The sequence below is a fragment of the Pogona vitticeps genome, chromosome 2, assembly GCF_051106095.1.
Source record: "Pogona vitticeps strain Pit_001003342236 chromosome 2, PviZW2.1, whole genome shotgun sequence".
Lineage (NCBI taxonomy): Eukaryota > Metazoa > Chordata > Lepidosauria > Squamata > Agamidae > Pogona > Pogona vitticeps.
The window spans coordinates 139,011,310-139,032,967 of NC_135784.1; the positions used below are offsets into that span (position 1 = coordinate 139,011,310).

The 21,658-nt window shown below is 39.0% G+C and overlaps 1 protein-coding gene across 6 annotated transcripts in view; it reads left to right on the forward strand.

Moving 5' to 3' along the window:
* CCDC57 (coiled-coil domain containing 57) overlaps positions 1-20,879 on the forward strand; it is a 68,388-nt gene extending 47,509 nt beyond the window's left edge. The window contains exons 16-20 of one of the 6 annotated variants that reach the window (XR_013541021.1): positions 2,623-2,748; positions 7,163-7,385; positions 13,856-13,989; positions 19,373-19,592; positions 20,643-20,879. Coding sequence is in view for 4 of the 6 variants with exons in the window: in XM_020814675.3 (XP_020670334.3) it covers positions 2,623-2,748; positions 7,163-7,385; positions 19,373-19,592; positions 20,643-20,664 (591 nt within the window). In the remaining 2 variants the exon portion in view is untranslated. Of the gene's footprint in view, positions 1-2,622; positions 2,749-7,162; positions 7,386-11,532; positions 12,129-12,991; positions 13,090-13,855; positions 13,990-19,372; positions 20,481-20,642 lie in introns of those variants that run through there. The other 5 variants (XR_013541022.1, XM_020814675.3, XM_078384246.1 and 2 more) reach the window with 5 other exon arrangements.
* The last annotated feature ends 779 nt before the right edge of the window (positions 20,880-21,658 follow it).

Here is a 21,658-nt window from a genome sequence, read left to right on the forward strand (position 1 = left end):
GTGGGATAATGGAATCACCAGCATAGTGATGCAGGATCAAATCAATTGAACAAGCATTGCTGCTGAGGGTGGGGTGGGTGTTTCATGGAACAAAAAACTTAACGCAATCAAATTTTCTTCTTTACAGTCTCTATGATTAACACACATGGGTACCTCTGAACATGTGCAAATGATCTCGGGAACATTCTTAAACTTTAGTCTCTCCCCTCAGATGAATCCAGAAATACCAAACACTTACCTTTTGTCTGTTTAATACAAAGAGCAATGATTGCATGGAAGACCTATATAAAAAGAGAAATATGGCAAAGTGCATGGGCTTTGCACAACAGTAATCTCAAAAACAGAAACCCCTGGAAAAATACAATATATACTTACCAGAGAAGGAGACATCTTGCAGATAAGCATATCCACAGCAATCCTTCACTTTCTACAAACAGTCAAGACAAAAGTTTAAGTCAGCAACATCATCCTCAAAAAAAGAATGACAAAAACATAGAGAACAAATTTTGATTGGAATGCACATGAGACCAACAGCATACAGCAACAGATTGTGAAATTTCCAGATGCTCAATTTACCAGTTCTTCTTTAGTGCCTTATTACACCATTTGGCACTCAGTCACCATCATAGGCCATGGTTATTCCATCAAATTCAAAATAATTCCATCATGTTGTTGTTCTTTAGTCATTAAGCTGTGTCCGACTCTTTGTGACCCTGTGGACCAGAGCACGCCAGGCCATCCTGTCTTCCACTGCCTCCCGGAGTTTGGTCAAATTCATGTTGGTCACTTCGATGACACTGTCCAACCATCTCGTCCTCTGTCGTCCCTTTCTTTATTTTATTTAGATAGTCTATTCTGGGTGGCTTTCTCCTCTTGCCCACTGTTTCCCAACATCAGGGTCGCTTTGATGACACTGTCCAGCCATCTCGTCATCTGACGTCCCCTTCTCCTCCTGCCTTCACACTTTCCCAACATCAGGGTCTTTTCCAGGGAGTCTTCTCTTCTCACGAGATGGCCAAAGTATTGAAGCCTCAGCTTCTGTATCTGTCCTTCCAGTGAGCACTCAGGGTTGATTTCCTTCAGAACGGATAGGCTTGATCTCCTTGCATTCCAGGGGACTCTCAAGAGTCTCCCCCAGCACCACAATTCAAAAGCATCGATTCTTCAGCGGTCAACCTTTAAAAAAAATATATTTAAGGGGTAAAGGGAAATAATTCAGGATAACAGGGAATATATCATACTATGCATTATTACATATTATCTGTACTTAAACATATCATTACATAAAAGACTATTTGGATTAAGATCCTTTCCAATCTGGTTGCCAAAATTGTTGCGTATATTTTATAATCTATATTTAGAAATGAGATTAGTCTATTGTAATTCTTTATTTCATTCTTATCTGTTTTTTTCTTTATGTATGAGAGTAATCAACACCTCTGTCCATGTCGAAGGTATTTCTCCTTTTTCTTCCATATATTTCAATAGTCTCTTGTATGATTTTAGTAATGTAGTTTCTAGTGATTTGTAGTATTCGGCTGGCAGTTCATCTGGACCTGGTGTCTTCCCTGTTTTTTGTTTTTTAAATGCTTCAACAATTTCTTTAGATGTGAATGGTTCATTCAGTAGCTGAATTAGTTCTTTCGTTAACCTCATTTTACTGTGTTTTCCCAGGTATTTTTTCTGTAGATCTTTAGCTTTTGATAGAAATGTTCTATATTTTTTTATTTTCCTCCTGCTGTGATTTTTCTATTCCTTTATCATCTTTCAAGGTTTGTATTATTGATTTTTCTTTTTTTTCTTAATTTCTAAGCCAACCATCTCCCTGATTTATTTGTATACATGTTTGGCGAGGGTGCCCCTTCAAAAATCACTAGATGAAGCATTTGTTTAAAGGGAATGCACACTGCGATTCAAACACCATGTGATGCCACATGACTCAGATTCAATATAAATTCACACTAACACATATTCTGAACTAATGCTTTAAGCAGACCCAGACTTTGAAAAGCCTATTATGGTCGCTATAAGTTAGTTCCAATTTGATGTGATAAGGAATGTTGTTTACTTGCTTTGCAAATGTTCTGCAGATTTCCTAATTTGCTTGTTTAAGGAAGTGAAGCTGTGCTGCTGCAAAAATCACTATGCATTTTTAGTGTACATACTTTATGATAATAATTTTGTGCCATCAAGTTAATCCCAATTTACAGCAACCCATGTCAGGGTCTTTTCTTTTAGCATTGTTGTCGGTCTTTGTAGATTACCCAAGGCTACGCCAGCTTGGTTTTCTCCCTGGAGGCCCACTGGGGAATCAAACTCACAACCCCTGACTCCACAGTAAGATACTCCAACTCACTGATCTGTTCAGCTAGTCTGTTGCATACGTTTAAGTTAAATTATGTTAAAGTTAATGGACTACAGCATAGATAACTGAGTGCAGGGTTGGGACCTGGGTGGAGTTTGACTGTGAATATGGCTAAGACTGGGATAGGAATAAGAGCATTATCTGTTTTTTTCTCAGATCATTTGTTCTTACTGAAAGATATCCGACTTACTGAGTATAAAAGAATAATGCTTGTAATAAATCCAATGTAGCAATTTAATCTGCTCTTCTCTTGGCAGGAATTACAGTATGCTCAGCAAAAACGTACCTCAGGAAAATGTCATAATTTTGAAGAAAACTTAAGAAATGAAAATCTCCCAAGTAATAACATCAGTAGCAAAGGAGCAGATGTCCTCTGTAAACAGGTATTCTACAGGTCCAGCGTTTTATACCTTTAGTCAGAGCTTGGGATGTCTGGGACTAAATTTATTTACAGTGGTGCCCCGCATAGCAACGATAATCTGTGCAGCAAAAATCGCTGCAAAGCGATTTCGTCGCTATGCGAAAATAAAAAGCCCATAGGAATGCATTGAAACCCCTTCAATGCGTTCCTATGGGCTTAAAACTCACCTTAAAATGAAAATCCTCCATACGGCCGTCATTTTCGCTGACTGGTAAGCAAGGAATCGGCGCAAAAACACAGCGGGCGGCCATTTTGTTTACTCAGCGGCCATTTTGGAACCGCCAATCAGCTGTTAAAAATCATCGCTTTGCGATGATCGGTAAGCGAAACAGGGTACCGATCATCGCAAAGCGATTTTTACCCATTTAAAACATTGCAATGCGATCGCAAAAGCGATCGCAAAATCTTCGTCGCTATGCGAATTCAGCGTTAAACGGGGCGCCCGTTAAGCAAGGCACCACTGTACTTGGAAGAATATCCTGCTGGGCTCAGTGGGTAAGTACTCCTAGCACAGAGTACATAGAATGGCAGTCTTATTTTCTTAAAAGAAATATATATACAGGTGTTAACATCATATGTGGAAATTTAATGGCCTGATATGGTTATTTTTTTAAATAAAACTATTTTACCTTTTTCTTTTATAATTGGAAAACGTGTATAAAACGTGTATAAAAGGTGTGAGAGGAAATAAAAATCTAGAGATACTTTTTCCCCTGCCGCAGTCTATCTGAAAGAACTTGGTCATGTCTCTCTTATTGTCCTTTTATCGGGAAATTTCTCCCTGGATCCTCCATACAAACTCCTCTCATGCTTACTTACAGTAAGAATATTTAGTATTTGTGCAGCAAACTAGTGTTGTGCCTATAGTTGTTAAATAACAGTAACTACTCTGCAAGTTGTTCTGTATTTAGGTAAAATTGGGGGAAATATGTTTATTATAACAGAAAATCCATTCAGAGATTGTGCAGATAAAAGCAGGAGTCCCAAGGCTTGGCTGCCATACATGGGATTTTATTTGCAGCCGTAATGGAACGAACCTCATCTGTGACTCCCTAAATGTGGTTACATGAGTCCCTAGACCATTGTGCAGGAGACCTCATGTGTGACTGGCAGTGACTGTCACTCTTGAATTGGCCTTCTCAACCACACTAGCCACTGTTCCAAGACCTCTGTTCAGAGCATGTTACCATATCTTAAGACTGTTCTGAGGTAGGTCTCCCTGTTCTAGTTGTGGTGGTTGGGATGGTTTAGTGGGAAAGAAACAGCTGGGGGGCCATATGGGCCTGAAAGGTCATGTCTTGCCCAGTCACACAGTAAAGCACAATTACGTAGATGGTGCTATAAATAAGCTAACATATGAATAAAATTCATGTTCAAGGAGGGAAAGCTATTTAGAAGTGCAGTTTGGAACGGAATAGCCACAAACAGAAAAAAAGGTAAAATGTCTCCTCTCTACTGCTTCTTGGCTATGTATTCCCCCCATCCAAAAGCAATTGTTCCAAAAATAAACCACGTTAAACTGGAGTTCTAATACAAATCTTTTTGTGTTGGCCCCTTCAAGTGGTATTAACACTGGCATATCTTTGGGTGTAACTAAACAGAGAGGTTGTTCTAGGTAGATTCACATTTTCCTATGGCAAATTGCTGTAGTTCACATGGAATATTTCATTATCCTGGGCAGTTTTCAGGACAAGAGTCCAGACTGCACCTCAAATTGCCACAGTTCTCATCGGGATCACAAGTCACCCACCTTTGTTTGTCATTAACAATATCATTTTCCTCGCCTCTTTTTTAATTCCGTATTTTTGGAAGTAACATAGTTCTGAATTAGTATAACAGCTTGTGAAACTGCAGCACTTACCTGACATAGCTCTAAATTAGCTTATTTTAAAAAAATGTTTGGAAGAGAAACAAGAGGCGCTCACTTGAGGGGATGTTCACACTATATTCATATGACATAGCCCACAGAAGGGTATACCAGTGCAATGGGAACATCAAGTGGGTGCCTTTTGTCACTACTTAGTGTTATGTCAGATAAGCTCTGAAATCTGGTAAGCTGTTATATCAGTTCAGCACTATGATACTTGCAAAAAAAACTTTTTAAAAATATGCTACATCATCAAATATCGTCCCAGAATATTTTTGCTATTGCCCCTATGGACCAGTATAGGTGATCACATGACAGAAACTGAAGAAAATCAATGTGAGTGGAATCACTAAAAAACACTAGCTCCTGTTGGCTAAACAAAAAGCAACATATTCTTGTGAAAAAAGATTGAACTTAGCTGTATGTTGTATGGTTGCTGGAAAATACATCAATTTTTATCATGCCAACTCTGACACAAACCACAGGGTAAGTTGTGGTGTAGTCACAGTGTTAACTTTTTTTGTATCATGGATGTAAATGTACAACTGAGTTGAACAAGAATGAAATGCCACACCTAACCTACATAGATATATATCTGTCACAATTAAAGCCACTGTGTTTTTCCATTTTCATATATTATTTTATCCTGTCTATATGTCTGTGAACTTGTCATGTACAGATAAATTAATGACTATAATAAGTTAATTAATTACCTGTGGCACAGACAACAAAAATCTATGGTATACCTAGATTAGGGCAGGAATCCTGTAGGTGTGATTGTAGCATAAAATGACACTTGTACTTACTCCTGCTCCCTGATTCAGCCAAGTAGAGTGCCTCATACACCCTCACTTGTTCCATCTTTTAGCTCTTGAAAGGCTCCCCAAGCCATTTTATGCTTAAGATGGAAAAAAACCAAGAAATATAACCAGGGTAATGGACATTGAAATACTAATAAAAACAAAACAGAGAAAATGTAAGCAAAAGCAACAGTTTATGGGAGAAATTCAGCACAAACAAAAGGCTTGTGGAGGATCTGCCCCTCCCTGGAGAGGGTGGGATTTTTACTGTCTGAATGCTGTTGTTACAAAAGGTCTAGTCTCATATTCTTACTAGCCATGCTTCTGAAATGTGAAAAACCTCAAATACTGAATACAATAAGTGGGGAGATCTGAGTAGAAGGGAGAAGTTTTTCAAATATACAGTACTCTGTTTCTCCAAACATAAGATCTAACCTGAAAATAAACCCTAGTATGATTTTTTAGGATGCTCCTAATATAAGCCCTACCCCCCAAATAATCCCCAGTTAAGTGAAACCCCACCCTCCACCATTGCGCAGCAACCACAAGATGATGACATTACTGTATTTGAATAAATGTATATTGTTGTACATGAAAAAAATAAAACATCCCCTGAAAATAATCCCTAATGTGTTTTTGGAGGGAAATTAATATAAGACCCTATCTTATTTTTGAGTAACACGGTATATATGTCCCACCTTTCATCCAATAAAGGAACACAATGCAGTGTGCAATAATTAGGAGCACATGTATAAAATCACAACAAATCAAGGCATTATCATTAAAATGATTAAACCAAAATAATATTCAAAGCACCGTTAGTTTAAAAATAATATATTTAAAATAGCTGCTTTTAAAAAAATACTGATAGAAATGTGCTTCATCCCCTTCAAAAAAAAAAACCTGGAAGGTTTAGAGATTAAAACCAATTTTTAAAGGAACATTTTTACCTACCAGTAGAATTACTCCAAGGAGGGAGGTCAATCTAGCATCCTGAGGTAGGGAATTCAGTAGACTGAGAGCTGCCACCAAAAATGCCAATGCCATCTCCCATATCCTCATCAAACATACCTGCAATGGCAGTGAGTCTGAGAGAAGGCTTTCCTGTGAAGTTCTTAGAAAGTAGATGAGATCTGTGGACTATATGAGAAAATACAGCCTTCAAGTAGTCTGGACCCAAGCAATATAGGTCATAGCACTTTGAATTGGGCCCAGAGACAGACTGACAGCCAATAAACTTGTTGTAACAAGGGAGTTAAATGTCCTGGTAATTGGCTCCAGACATCAGTCTGGTTGCAGCATTTTGAACTAGCTGAAGTTTTTGAACCATCTTCAAAGGCTACCCTGTGTAGAGTGTGTTATAGTAATCCTAATAGGAGGTAAGGAAGGCATGGGTCACTGAAGCCAAGTTAGACATGTTAGAATTCAAGTGGGCCCTTGATGCTACTGTTTGCTTGCTAAGAATGTTCGTCTACGTGGATCTAGATGTATATGTAGTATTGTGTTAGAAGCAAACTGTGAGTTTAGGCAAAGCCATTGTGAAATATATTTAACCTCATCTTGTACTTGCATGTCAAAAGTTACAGCAGAAGTTACCTGATCTACACATAGGAATTGTTATTGGCCTTATACACCTGCTTTTCACTTTCCATCCAATGTTATTGATCTCATGTATTGGAAAATACTAAGGACTGTTGTCATTTCCACAGGTTCAGATGGAATCACTAGTAAAAACTTGTCCTGCAAATTCCCCAAAGCATGAAGTCTTCAAGCTACATCAGTCTGAACAGTCCCCAAAAGAAGATCCCAAGCAATTTCAGCAAGGCCTGTTGTCATCATCTGGTACACATAGCTCATTGGAGGAAATCTGGCAGATTCTAGAAATGGGGTCAAGCCCTTCTGTTCTCAGCCCTGAGAGCAACAATGATCAAGGTAGGTATGATGGGGAAGGCAGTGATTCCATAATTTTGTTTTCAATGTCAGATACCATTTGACAGTTTTTAACAATATCAGTGCTAGACCTTGTATATTCAGATGCTACTGCTCAAATTTTGGTTCAGTAGCTTTCTAGCTATGCTCAAGAGGCCATCCTGTAAAACAGCTTGCTAATTTGTTAACTGCTAATTTGTTCTGCAGTAGGCCAGTGCAAATATATGTTGGGTTTGTTTAAGGGTGTTCTCCTGATTCCCAGGAGAGCTTGCAGGTGTCCTCCAACATATACCGAAATGGAGGCCTAGAATATGTTCCACTGGCCTCTGGTTTGCACAGAGATTCAGAACTGATGCTCAGGAATTCCTCAGTGGACAAAACAATATGGCAAGTGTTTCTTGAAGGCAGAAGCATTGGAGAAAAAACTCTCTAGTTCTTAGGTGTTTTTCATGCTTTATTCCAGTAGTATATTGCTGTGAGACTGCCGCAGAAGTACCACTGCCTGTGATCATCTATTGAACTTATTAGGGAGATAACAGCAAATCTGCTAGGGAATGAATATGTTAATTTCTCATCCTTGTATTATCATATTGAAGAGGCATAAAACTACAGTACATCCTTAATACATTGTAATATGAATTTTATAGAAGGTACAGGTATTAGAAAATACTCCAGTAGAAATGTCAGGAATCCATCTTGCAGCGAATAAGTAGATTGTGAATGGCAGCTTAAATGTGTTCACACTCTACTTATTCTGAAGAAATTACGTCAGAGTAGTGCTGGGGCTGTGATAATAAGAGCGTTGCCCAAGCCTACAACCCTGAACATGTTTACTAAAATTCCATTTCATTTATTTTGGTCATGCATGTTCAGGCTGCTGGTGTCTGGCCAAGAATCCTCTCTATTCATTTATGCTTGCCAACTGTGATAGTGAAAAACTGCAGACCCCTGTCTGCAGAGGTTCCCTCTCATCAAGAAAACAATAAACAAGACTCACTTCAAAACCCACAACATGCAAGGTTTCACATCTGTTTCTTCCTCATGCCATCACATTATATCCTTGTGAGCAGATGGCAGTATAGACACCAGCAATCTGGGAGAGGCCGGGATTTGAGATGAAGAGAAAATTGGCCCTTAACTGCTAGAAGGATCACAAGGAGAAGGGGACTGAGTTAGTAACACATTTGAGTGTGGCCACCCACTTGGAGAAACATCTTTAGCTCCTGATGAGTTTGCAGAAATCTGAGTAGGATTTCTAACATTTACTCTTGGTTTTTAGTATTGCCCTTTCAAAACTAAACTATCTTCTTCCTAATATTTCTAACTACATCATTTTCTTTTGGAAGTGGTGCTAAACTCATTCTCATATTTGATTATTAGACTGAAAAATGAATCTCTTGCAAAAAATGTAACACTTGCGACACTCTTGAAAGTTTTCCTGCCGGCATTATACAGTTATTTTGTGAACCCAGAGACTGTTTTACTAGTGAATGTGTGAAGTAGTTCTAAAGCTATGATTCCTTTGTTGATGTTTGTCAGTGTCTTTGAAAATAGAAAATGTATCTCTTTCTATTACATGCTGTTATTGTGTCCTTCTGCAGCAATACTTATGTACACTTATAGCCATGTGGCATTTAGGGGGACAGCAGCATGAGGTGGCAAATATAATTTGTCTGCTGTATCCACATTCTTCAGTGGTTGGAAACAGGAAAGATATTGCAGGCCAAGAACCCGTTTATAAAACCAGAACTGTGTTTGTACATGGAGATGTCACTGCAACTTTCCTAATGTTTCATGCTTGTTGCGGGTGAAACTCAGCTGGCAAAATTACAAGGTCACCAGTTTCCTAATCAAGTGGTGGAAGCTTCCAACCAAAATAGGAGTCTTGGTTCTCAGGACTGCAGTTACCCAAAGTCTAGGGCAAAAGAACAAACATTGTTGCTGCATATAGTGAAAATGGCCTGCTTATCCCGACACATGCAGATTGATTTTTGGAAGACCTGCCTTGGGAGCTTTTAATTAGTCAGCCACTTTGGGCTCCACTATAATGAAACACTGTAGGGCGTCACCTTTTGCTATGACTTTTGCATTGTTTTCCTGTATACTTGCAATGAGATAATTATGTACATACTTTAAGACTTCCAGTTAAATAATTTCCAACATTTACAGGTAATATAAGGACACTTTTGTATACATGTTACACTTCTCTTCTTACATAAAAAATGACTGCGCTGAGTTGTCCATCGCTGACAGATCTTTGCTATGCTGTGTTTATTTATTCTGTAATGGTCTATTCTTTAAGGCTGTAAAAACAAAGAGACCTTTGGTTTTTTGTTTAAAGCATAGTCAGTGTTATAAATAATTGCAACAGACCTTCTTAGCTGTGGCATGAGAAATGGACCCAGCTATACCCAATGTTATGGACACATTTTTAAAAACTGAGCATGTTTGTTGTGAAAAGAAGGAAGTGAAGTGGACATCCATAAGGGTCTAGCAGATTTTGTGGCTTATATCAATTTCCTGCCAAAAATCCACCCCTTCATCCTGAAATGACCTGTCTGCCTCTTAATGTGCTATTTGCAGTGTACAGAGTGGTGAGAAACAAAGAGAAAGTGAGAATCAGGAGGAGGAGGAGGCTCAGCAGAAAGCAGGCATAGAGTTCCTACTCCTCATTGGGAGCATGTTGCAGATCAGGACCCCATGACTCTTTTTCTTGCATCCCCAATCCCATAAAAGTGGCCAGTTTAAGTATACAGTGGTGCCTCGCATAACAGGCGCCCCGTTTAACAACGAAGCCGCATAGTGACGATGTTTTTGCAATCGCTTTTGCGATCGCATAACGATGTTTCTTATGGGGGGAAATCGCTTTGTGATGATCGGTAAGCTGTTTCGCTTACCGATTTTTGCATAGCAATGTTTTTCCCCAGCTGATCGGCAGTTCCAAAATGGCCACCGGGTAAAACAGGGATGGATTCCTTGCATACCGGGCAGCTAAAATGGCCGTCGTATAGAGGATTTTCGCTTAAAAGGTAAGTTTTAAGCCCATAGGAATGCATTGAAAGGGTTTCAGTGCATTCCTATGGGCTTTTTAATTTCGCATAGCGACGATTTTTGCTGCACTGATTATCGTCGCTATGCGGGGCACCACTGTATATAGAGAGCACGAACAGCAAACCATGTAGGCTTGGTTTTGTCAGAACTTGGAAATTTTACCCTTTTTTTGGAGTACAGCTCCTAGAATCATTCAACCAGTATGATTATTGTCCATGCCTGCCAGAAGGCTCTGAGAGTTGTAGTTCCAAAGGGAAAAATTCCCAAGCTCCAATTTTTAATTTGTCTGGAAGCTGAATCATGGCAACTGGATTTCTTCCTTATTAAGTTGAAACATTTCGCTACTCATCTAAGTAGCTTCTTCTACTTGGATGAGTAGCAAAATGTTTCAACTTAATAAGGAAGAAGTCCAGTTGCCATGATTCAACTTCCAGATAACCTCACCTGGATGATTGGGAATCTTCACAGATTTTTAATTAATGTGAGCTGCAGATATTCCCCTCTCCATTAAGCTTCTGGATCTGGGAGAGAAAACTGTAGCCTGTGGGGAAATGGCATCTCTATTAAGGATTCCCAGGGTGGTGTCATGGATATAGGGACAGGCTAGGACTCCGCAGACCAGGGTTCGATTCCCCACTCATCCATGGAAACTCACTGGGGGAGTGGAACTGGTAAAACCTCTCCTTAAATGTCTCGCTTACCTATTAGGGTAGTTATAAGTCAGTTCTGACTTGACGGCACAGAATAAACACACACACATATTAATGAACGTTACTTAAGCATGTAAAAGACATCCCCAGAACGTTATCAAGTTGCAGAACTGAGCCAGTAATTTATCAGGGGAAGCTTATGTTGGAGGGTAAGCATGTAGCAGTATAAAAGCAACATTAACTTGTGGATTCAACTTTTTGAGACTCAGAATGATTACCTGAGAACACTTGCCCTTTGGAAAAGAATCACATCCAGACAGCTCCTAGTTTTAGTTGAAATTCTTTGTGTTGTATCACACTTTGGGAGCATGCTCAAATGTCTTTTGCCCTACTGCTGACTTGTATGTTTTAAGTCTCTTATATTCACTGTTTTTCCTTCTAAATAAAAGATCAAACTGGATATCCAGAGAAGACTGAGAGGTGATACGATAGTCGTCTTCAGACTTTTGAAGGGCTGTCATGTGGAAAGTGTGAAAAATCTTATTTTCTCCAGCTCCATAGAGTAGGACTTGAAGAATGGGACCAATCCACAAGAGAGGCAGTTTTAACTAAAGATTAGGAAGATGTTCCTGGCAGTAAGAGCTGCTGAACAGTGGAACAGACTGCCTCAGGAGGTGGTGGACCCTCCTTCATTGGAGATTTTTAAGTAGAAGTTGGATGGACACCTCTCAAGGTTGCTTTAGCAGTGGATTTCCTGCTTCTGTGGGGAACTGGATGATATTTACAGTTCATTCTGGCTCCATTATTCCATGATTCGAAATAAAATTCAAAACTATGAAGCTAATAACTGTTACAATCTATGATTTTTTATCATCATTCAATGTAAACCAAAAATGCATGGGTAATTTTTACAGTCTACAACATTACTGCTTTTATAAATGATAGATAATAGTATTGTTAGACAGTGGACTGACTACATACTAACTCAGTAAATTACAAGACAGTGGTCAGAGTCCTCTTTATTTTTATGTAACATAAAGTTACACCATCATAAATATGCTGGCCATGACACTCAGACAACAAGGATTGTGCACTTTAGTTGCATGACCATTTGTACAGTTCCCGTAGCGACCAGTTGTGTAGTGTCTGTGGAAGTGCTTTGTGAACAGCACTTCACTTTGGCATGAGTAGAGCTACTACTTGCATAATATCAAGTTAGCCAGGCTTTGCTCACTAACAAGTCTAGTCCAGGGAGAGAAATCCTTCCTGAATTTGAATAAAAAGAATACTCTGGCCAGAACAAAACCCAGTCACTGTCTGTGGAATGAGAGCTTGGAGATTTACAGATCTATAGTGTTGTTGTTTTTTAAAGGAAATACTTTGCTTATTTTCCGAAGAATCCATCTGCAGTCCTTCAAATAGATGGTAAAAGCAGAGGATTCAGAGGATGGTAAAGCTGCAATCTTAAACATATTTACATGTAAATAAGTCCCATTGAACTCAGAGAAATTTACTTTTGAGTAGGCTTTCATTGTTATATAACCTGATTGCCACCATCATTCAGTAGAGGAAGTCCTATGCAGAAGACACCCAACAAGGTGATAACAGTCATGTTTCATAAATGGTGTAAAAGCAGTAGTTTCTACTACATTACAGAGTGCTTGGGTGCACATATATTAACAATCTACCCACTATATTCAGAGAAAGGAGATTCTTCTTTCCCTTCTATCCTGAGCTTTTATTGACAAGCTCTGAATCCTGTCTATTCTGCATGAAATTGAATGCCAAGCAAAACATTAGATCAGTGAGCAAACAAGATACATCTGTTCACTAAGACTGCATGAACCGAAAAGCTAGGCTCTCTACCAGTATTTATATAGCTATAATCTTGCTTCTCTTTACTGCTAGAGGATACACCTCAAAATCAATTGCTGTTATCATATCTGGGATCATAATAAATCTGTATAATCTCCTACCGCTGGCAAAGAACTAATATCACTTAAAAGGTAAGAATTTATGGCATGGATATTTAGCCAGATATACATATATACTAGACTTCTCTATGTGGGAAGATATGATAACAAACAATGCAATAAATTTACATTAATTTGTAAGGAGGCTGCAAATCTTTAGGACTTTATTCATGCCAAACTAGCCTGGCTTCTTTTATAAAGTAGCAGTTAGATTATAATTTTTCCTACATCAACCAGATCTTAGACATGAAACTTTCTCTCTTAAATTTTGTTACAGTCCTGACCATTAAATTTGTAGACCATGTCTGTCTAATTGATTTGTGTAGCTGTCCTTTACTCATGGTATTTTCTTGTGAAGTTTTTAAGGATAACTCCATATATTAGGACTACTCTGGAAAACACCAGTGTTAAACCACAGTGAGCACAACATGCATGAACATCGCACAATGCATCTTTAAATCCACATAAATCCATATCTGAGAAATGTGTGCATTCCAATGCTAAAAAAATCTATACACTGTCCAGTATGATACCCATACACTACACATTTGTCTTGGGACATACCAGTGTAACGTTTTCAGAGTTTAATTGTAACTTCAATAGCTGTACTGAGTGGCCAGCCAGTATTCAGCTCACCTCTGCTGAGCAGAAAGTTTGTCAGGTATAATAATCTGAAACCACACCACCCACACAGGCATTATACAAGTGGAGGTTAGATTTTCTTTAAGGAAATGCTTGCTTATGCAAGAGCAGTGCCTACACAAAATTATGTGGTCCTGTTTACTCTACCCTATTATAGTGACAGCATTTTGGCCTCAGGAGAAGTACAACTGGCTAATGTGTTCCAGAAGGCCATCTTCTTTGGACCAAGTATCAACAATCTGAGTTAAGATGATTGTTGGTATGATTACAGTTGTAAACCACAGAGCAACAGTAAGTACTTTAAAGGAGGTTTGTGCAATGTATCTGAGCTTCTCACTGCCAATAGTTGCTTGGGTTGATATTCCACACTCTATCATGGGTATAACACTTCAGGTTCCTTTGCCTCAGCTTGGAAATCGTGCTGCCTGGAGAAGTTTTCTGTTTGACAGAATTAATGTGCTATGACCTACCTCTAGTCCCATCCCAAAGAAGAAATGCTAACCACAGAATACTGTACTTTGTAGCTGCTATTGCCCACCTCTGATTTTAATCCAGTCTGCTCCTTTCACAGCAGCCAGCATGTGTTTCTAATAAATCCACAAGCAAGGCAATATCCTTCTCCTACTCCTTTTTCTCAATAACATAACTAAAGCTAAATCCTTCTAAGACAGAAGTATTGTTGCTTAATGGTTTATCAAAATACCTGTTCTGTGTGGTGTGATAACTTCCCTTAAAGATCATGGTAAACAGGTTGTCAGAATTCAGGAAATTCAGTAAAGAAAACTTATTGCTGGCTTCCAGTACTTCTAGGCACAATCCAAAGTGCTGGTTCTAATTTACAAAGCCCTTAACAGCTTGGGCCCAAGCTATCTCAAGAACCACATCTCCCTTTATGAACCTGCTTGGGTGTTAAGATCTTCAGGAGAGGCGTTTCTCTCAGTCCTGCCACTTTCACAGGTATGTTTGGTGGGTACACAGGAAAGGGCGTTCTCTGTTGCTGCTCCCAGACTTTGGAACTCTCATGCAGACACTGGAACTTCCTCCCACAGGAGGACAGGTTGGCCCCATCTTTACTATCCTTCAACAAGCAGGTGGACCTTTCTCTTCAGGCAAGCTTTCCCTTAGTGACATACTGACTGTGTGAGGTTTTAAAATGCTTTGTTGTACTTTGAATGTATTTTGGTGTTGCTTACATTTACCATTTTAATATGCTATTTGTTTGATCCTTTTTAGTACTCATATATTCACTGTTGTTAGCTTTAAATATTGTCTTTTAATGATGTAAGCCTAGAGATGTTCCCCCCCCCCCGAAAAAAATGGACATTTTCAGAAATTTTATATCTCTATGTAAGCTACCTCCGGTTTTTTTAAAGGAGAAAGATAGGGTAAAGAATTCCACTTTTCCCACAGATTCTCTATGATCTTAATTTCTAATCTGCCCACTTTATCTATGGACTCATAGTATTCCAGTTCCCAGCTGAAGATTTCTACCATCAGGACACAAACACATGTGCACAGCAGCAATCTCCAACTGTCCTTTTGTGTGAATGTTCCCCAGTTCAACACTTTAAAGATTATAATATCCTCCTTTTTTTTTTTTTTGCTAAGTTCTTCCCCATATCTGATAGAAGGCCTAGAAAATTTACATCTCTAAAGAAGGAGCCTTTAAAATTTCTCAGACTTTTCTGTCAGAATATGGTTTGCTTTAGCTTTTGAGATCATTATTGCACTGATCCACAGAATTAAATGGTTAGCTTCTCTGTAAATGGAAAATAAACATTTTAGATTATTGGGACAGTGGTCATGTTTTATATTCAGAGCTCCTTTGGGAATTTCAGCTACATGTGAAAGGATGCCAAAGGGCAGAAAAATAGAGGATAGTCAGCAATAGATATTCTGCTGCAATATTTGAACTTGGATGATGAAAATTGAAGAACCACTTTATTGTAAGTCAGTAGCATTGGTCCATTTGTTGGGTCATATGTTATCTTTCTGTTTTGCGTAGGGGACAAAATTTCAACACTTATTCCATGTTCTGGGTAAAGAACCAGACAATAAGAGGGCTGAGTAGAATATTAACCAATAGAGAGACATGAACTCCTTTCTAGCTTTTAAGTATGCAATTTTTGTTTGGTATTATGTATGACTTTTAATCTTCCAAGTGCTTTACAAATATTAACCTATTCTGATGTAATATTGTATACTTGACCATTTCTACCATAAAATCAGAACAGTTAAGTGTGAAAGGGAGTATTTTGATTATGAGAAAAGTAGTAGCAGAGCTAGAATAATTCATGTTGTCATGCAAATTATCTGCTTCTGGGAAGTGGAATGTGCACGACCAGACAATCCATCCTTTTATGTAGAACAAGGGTGAACAGCATTTTTGCCCCAGGCATCATCGCATGTGCTGGCTAATGTACTTGAAGGCTACAGGACAGTGGGCATGATCAAAGCCAGCAGCAGTTGCAGCTGCCTGGGCTATCACAGTCAAATGCACTTGCTAATTCTTACATGCATATTTATTCCTACACATGCTCATATACATCTACAGTATCCGCTCTTCAATCACACACTTCCTTCCATTCAGTTACCTTCCATTCAACTTTTCTTCCAAGCAGGGTGGGTGGGGAAGAAGAGGCTTCTCTGTTCTCTGGTGTAGTCTGAAAGGAAAGTGGGCTACTATTATCAAAATAAATCTGTTTCCTTCACTGAAGCATAATCTGGTTCTCTAGTAGGAGCTTATTTTCCTTCTGTGTAGGCTGGAATATGGAAAGCCACTCAGCTTGAAAAGAGCTTTTGATCAAAATCAGATCTGCAAGATAACACATGCTAATAACTGATTTTCTTTTTTGACTAGAAATCTGTGACATGGAGGATTTCAGGGAATAGGATCAATTAGAACAATCACTAGGGCACGGAAGAAACCACTTGGAGTCACAGGGTGCATGTACAATGTACAGAATGAGCTGGATATCCTCATCTGCATCTTAAAACACTGGCCATTGATAGTAATAAGGGAGCAAATGGCTTATGAATAGTAAATTGTTGTATGTTCAAAGTGCACAGAAAGTAAAATGATACATTCTCTCAGTAATATTTGTGCTTTCACATATTTTATGTTATTGATACTTATATTTCAACAACCCTATAGGTAGGTACTTCATAAAAAGATTAAGAATTTATTGGGATATAGTAGCCTGCCTAAGATCTCCTAAGGAATTCATGCCTAAAATTGGATCAGAATTGGGATTGGCTCCAGATATTATGGTAATGTCTGCACATGATGTTAAGAAAAATAAAGAGAAAAATAACAGTTTTGTGATACCTAAAGGAAAAATAACTTTTATTTAACATAAGCTTTTGCGGACTCCAGTCCAGTTCATTACATTCATAGTAGATTGCCTCTTTAAGTAAATAATATGCACAAGATAGGCTTCAGAAGCGGATGTGAGGAAGTAGAAATGCAAAATGAAAATCTTAATAGTGCTCATTTAATAACTAGTAGTTTGGAGAAGAAAAAGACAACCCTGCACACATAAGCAGATTCACTAATTCATGGTGATGAAAAACCTTGGTCCAATCCAGGTATAAATGCTTAATCTCTAGGTGAATTCTTGTGAGTAGATTGTAATCTTGTGAGTAGATTGTAAATTGCACTCATCTCACACACCAGCAAGGTTATGCTCAAAATCATACAAGGTAGGCTTCAGCAGTATGTGGACCGAGAACTCCCAGAAGTACAAGCGGGATTCCGAAGGGGCAGAGGAACTCGAGACCAAATTGCCAACATGCGCTGGATTATGGAGAAAGCCAGAGAGTTCCAGAAAAACATCTACTTCTGCTTCATTGACTATGCAAAAGCCTTTGACTGTGTGGACCACAGCAAACTATGGCAAATCCTAAAAGAAATGGGCGTGCCTGACCACCTTATCCATCTCCTGAGAAACCTATATGTGGGACAGGAAGCAACAGTTAAAACTGGATATGGAACAACTGAGTGGTTCAAAATTGGGAAAGGAGTACGACGAGGCTGTATATTGTCACCCTGCTTATTTAACTTATATGCAGAATACATCATGCGGAAGGCTGGACTGGAGGAATCCCAAGCTGGAATTAAGATTGCAGGAAGAAATATCAACAACCTCTGATATGCAGATGATACCACTCTGATGGCGGAAAGTGAGGAGGAACTAAAGAACCTTGTAATGAGGGTGAAAGACGAGAGTGCAAAAAACGGTCTGAAACTCAACATCAAAAAAATTAAGATCATGGCCACTGGTCCCATCACCTCCTGGCAAATAGAAGGGGAAGAGATGAAGGCAGTGACAGATTTTACTTTCCTGGGCTCCATGATCACTGCAGATGGAGACAGCAGCCCCGAAATTAAAAGACGCGTGCTTCTTGGGAGGAACGCAATGACAAACCTTGACAGCATCTTAAAAAGCAGAGACATCACTTTGCCAACAAAAGTCCGAATAGTCAAAGCTATGGTTTTTCCTGTAGTGTTGTATGGAAGTGAGAGCTGGACCATAAAGAAAGCTGACCACCGAAGAATTGATGCCTTTGAATTGTGGTGCTGGAGGAGACTCTTGAGAGTTCCCTGGACTGCAAAGAGAACAAACCTATCAATTCTAAAGGAAATCAACCCCGAGTGCTCATTGGAAGGACAGATCCTGAAGCTGAGGCTCCAGTACTTTGGCCATCTCATGAGAAGAGAAGACTCCTTGGAAAAGACTTTGATGTTGGGAAAGTGTGAAGGCAAGAGGAGAAGGGGACGACCAAGGCTGAGATGGTTGGACAGTGTCATCGAAGCAGCCAACATGAATTTGACACAACTCCGGGAGGCGGTGGAAGATAGGAGGGCCTGGCGTGTTCTGGTCCATGGGGTCACGAAGAGTCGGACACGACTAAACGACTGAACAAACAAAGATTGTAATCAGAAGGACTGGAAAGGCAAATGCAAAAAGTCTTCAGAACAGCAAATTCAGATAAATGAAAAGTTCACATATGATTATTATCTAAACACTGCATATGCAGGACTAGCTAGAATTAATTTTTCCTTAATATTTCTTAACTGCTTATGAAAATGAAGACATACTTTTTATGTCTTTATAAAATACTTTATGAATTATGATTTTATAAGATTATTTATCTTTTTAACCTATCATTCATTCCTGTCCCAGTAAAGCAAATACCATTACTTTACAATAATAAAATCTGATTCATTGAGGGATGATAATGCCGTCACCATTATGGGTCTTGCAAACAAAATGTATCTTTTGACTTTTGGTTCTGGACCCCTTGGTTGCACTTCTGGACAAGAGGCTCTCTGGAGGACATAGCTACACACCGTCTGCATTAATCACCATGTCACATGCCACTCTGTTTGTTCCATTAGCACAGTCTTTTAAAAAGTAAAATGAAAAATGCAGTGGGAATGACTGGTACTATATCATTTGCAGGTTGCCATGTTAAGGGTATATGCTTCATTGTCCAGCCCTAATGCCAATACTGGCTTCCTTGAAATACAGCTGTAGCAACTGGAAGTGATCAGATTTACTTCAGAGTGCTCGCTACCTATTTTGTGTTCCTGATGCCCGTACTGGCACTGCTCTGGGCAGATGGAGCTGGATAAAAATAATGTCAATTTTCTCTTCTTTCTGATTTGCAGAAAATTCTCACATTATCTATGAACCTGAAAGACTTGAAGACTCTCAAGAAAAAGGACAAGCAAGATGTAAACAGAGAGCATCAGTACCTCCATTGACAATTATGGGCAATAAATTTAATGTCCTTTCAAAGCTAAGACCAAAAAAGTCATCCTGCAACCAATCCAGGAAGCCCAAAGCCTCTCAACAGAAAAGCAAAATCCGAAACTACAATATTAAGGAGTAAGTCTGAAAGGAGAAATAAGATTTTTTATTTGAATATGCAGCCATTTTATTACTTAGTTGTGAACTGTAATGTAAGAATTAGGGCTTGTCCAGATTGGCTGTTTTGATATGTGCTGGATCAGGCTACAAAGGGTTGTTTGATGTGCGGGGGGTGGGGGGGAAGATGATGTGCTGTTTGGTGTGCTCCCCCCCCATCTGAGCAGCAAACAACCGTTGGTAGCTGTCCACTGTGAATTAACTGCTCCCCCTGATCGTCTGTGGAGGGTCAGGGAAAGTGAATTTTTTAAAAAGTCCACTAGATTATTGCTGATGCAATTGATCACTTCATTTAAATTTTTAAAAATGTTTTTCTTATTACTGATCAAGACACTACCCACAGCTGCAGTTTCAATCAGCAATACACAGGCAAGGGAAAAAATTACATTGAAATGAAGGGATCCATCGCTTTAATGATGATCTAATAAATGTAAAAAATAATAATTTCACTTTCCCTGATCCTCCATAATCAGGGAAAGTGTTCAATTTCAGATATCCTGAAGTGGCTTGTAAGCCACTTCAGAATACTGAAATTGACATTAGAAGGAGCTGCAAGGCTCTAGTTTAGTCCATTCCAACCAACCACACTTGTTGGGAATGAACTAACCTAGAACCCTCCAACTTGTATGAAATCAGAACTGCCCTGATAGGGTTCAAAAAGCTGCATGTTGGAACAAACTAGTCTGCTCCAGCGATATCCAAAAAGAGCAAACCAACCTGACCCATCAGTGCACCAAATAGCACAACAAATGCCTGTGTGGATTTCTTCTTAACTTAAATATTTCCTTAGTAGTTCAGACTTCTTATTTCTGATTTGACAATAAAACTTTATATATGTTTGTTGGAAAATGCTTAATCTTCACTCTTTCATTGTTTTTTCTTGAACTTGTACAGTCATATATTAGTGTGCTAGTTAGTTTGATTTTTGCAAACTTCAACAGAATTTGATAATGGTAAAATCTGTCATTAGGCTTCAAGCTCAATATACCTCAAATATTTTGTCTTTTTCAGTTCCCGTGTTATCAGTAGGTAATTTTAAAAGTGGAAATTAACATCTGACCAACAATTAGTTCAGCTGACAGTCTATGTGTAGAACTGTTTAGATCTACATTACATGTGGTGTGCTGAACAGAGCAGAAGATACAGAACTGCTGAAGTGTGTGCAAGCCTTAACAGCTGTCTTTCTGCTTTGATGCAAAAACATCAGGAAGGTAGACTCTGTTGTCAGTTCAACTAATGGGTAATTCAAATGAAGGAATATTTTGACATTATGGATAATGTGGGACATTTCCTCAGCCTGCAGTTCCCAGTGGGGGGATGGGGGTGCATTTCATATTCTCTTTATAACGGCAACACTATAAACTAGTTCTAGACAACATGTGTTTCATGTGGTAATGGTGATGAGTCAGGTTATCACTACCTGAATATGTGCATGGATACATGTGCACAGGTGAACACATACAGTCTTCTCTCTTGCTCCATTCTCTCTCACACACCATGTACACACCCTCTGTATGCACATACTCCCCTGACATCACAACATGCAGCATATTTTTCTTTTCCTATAAGGTGAAATCACTTTGTGACTACACAGTGATGGAAATGTGAATTAACTTGCTTTCTCACTGTGAAGTCACATTGAGAGCATTTGGTTCTCTCTGATGTAAGTGGCCACGGAAGCAGAAAAGAGGAAGCAGAGGAGGAAAAAGGCCTTCTACTTGCAGTTCCATTTTAAACACCTGTAGGTGGTGCTTTAGGAATTTTCCTTCCTCCTAATCAATTTCCTGTCTTATCTAGCTGTCAAGTTCCTCAAGCTATTAAAGAAATTAATGAATTAATAAACAGGAGTATGGGGGGTGCTGTTTTAAAAAGTGGCATTTTAGGGGAGCAGAGTCTTTCCAGAGAGATGTGAGCATTGTCGCTGCATGTGTGTGTGTGTGTGTGTGTGTGTGTGTGTGTGTGTGTGTGTGTGTGTGTGTGTGTGTGTGTGTGTGTGTGTACACATTCACACTCTCTCTCCTTTTCCC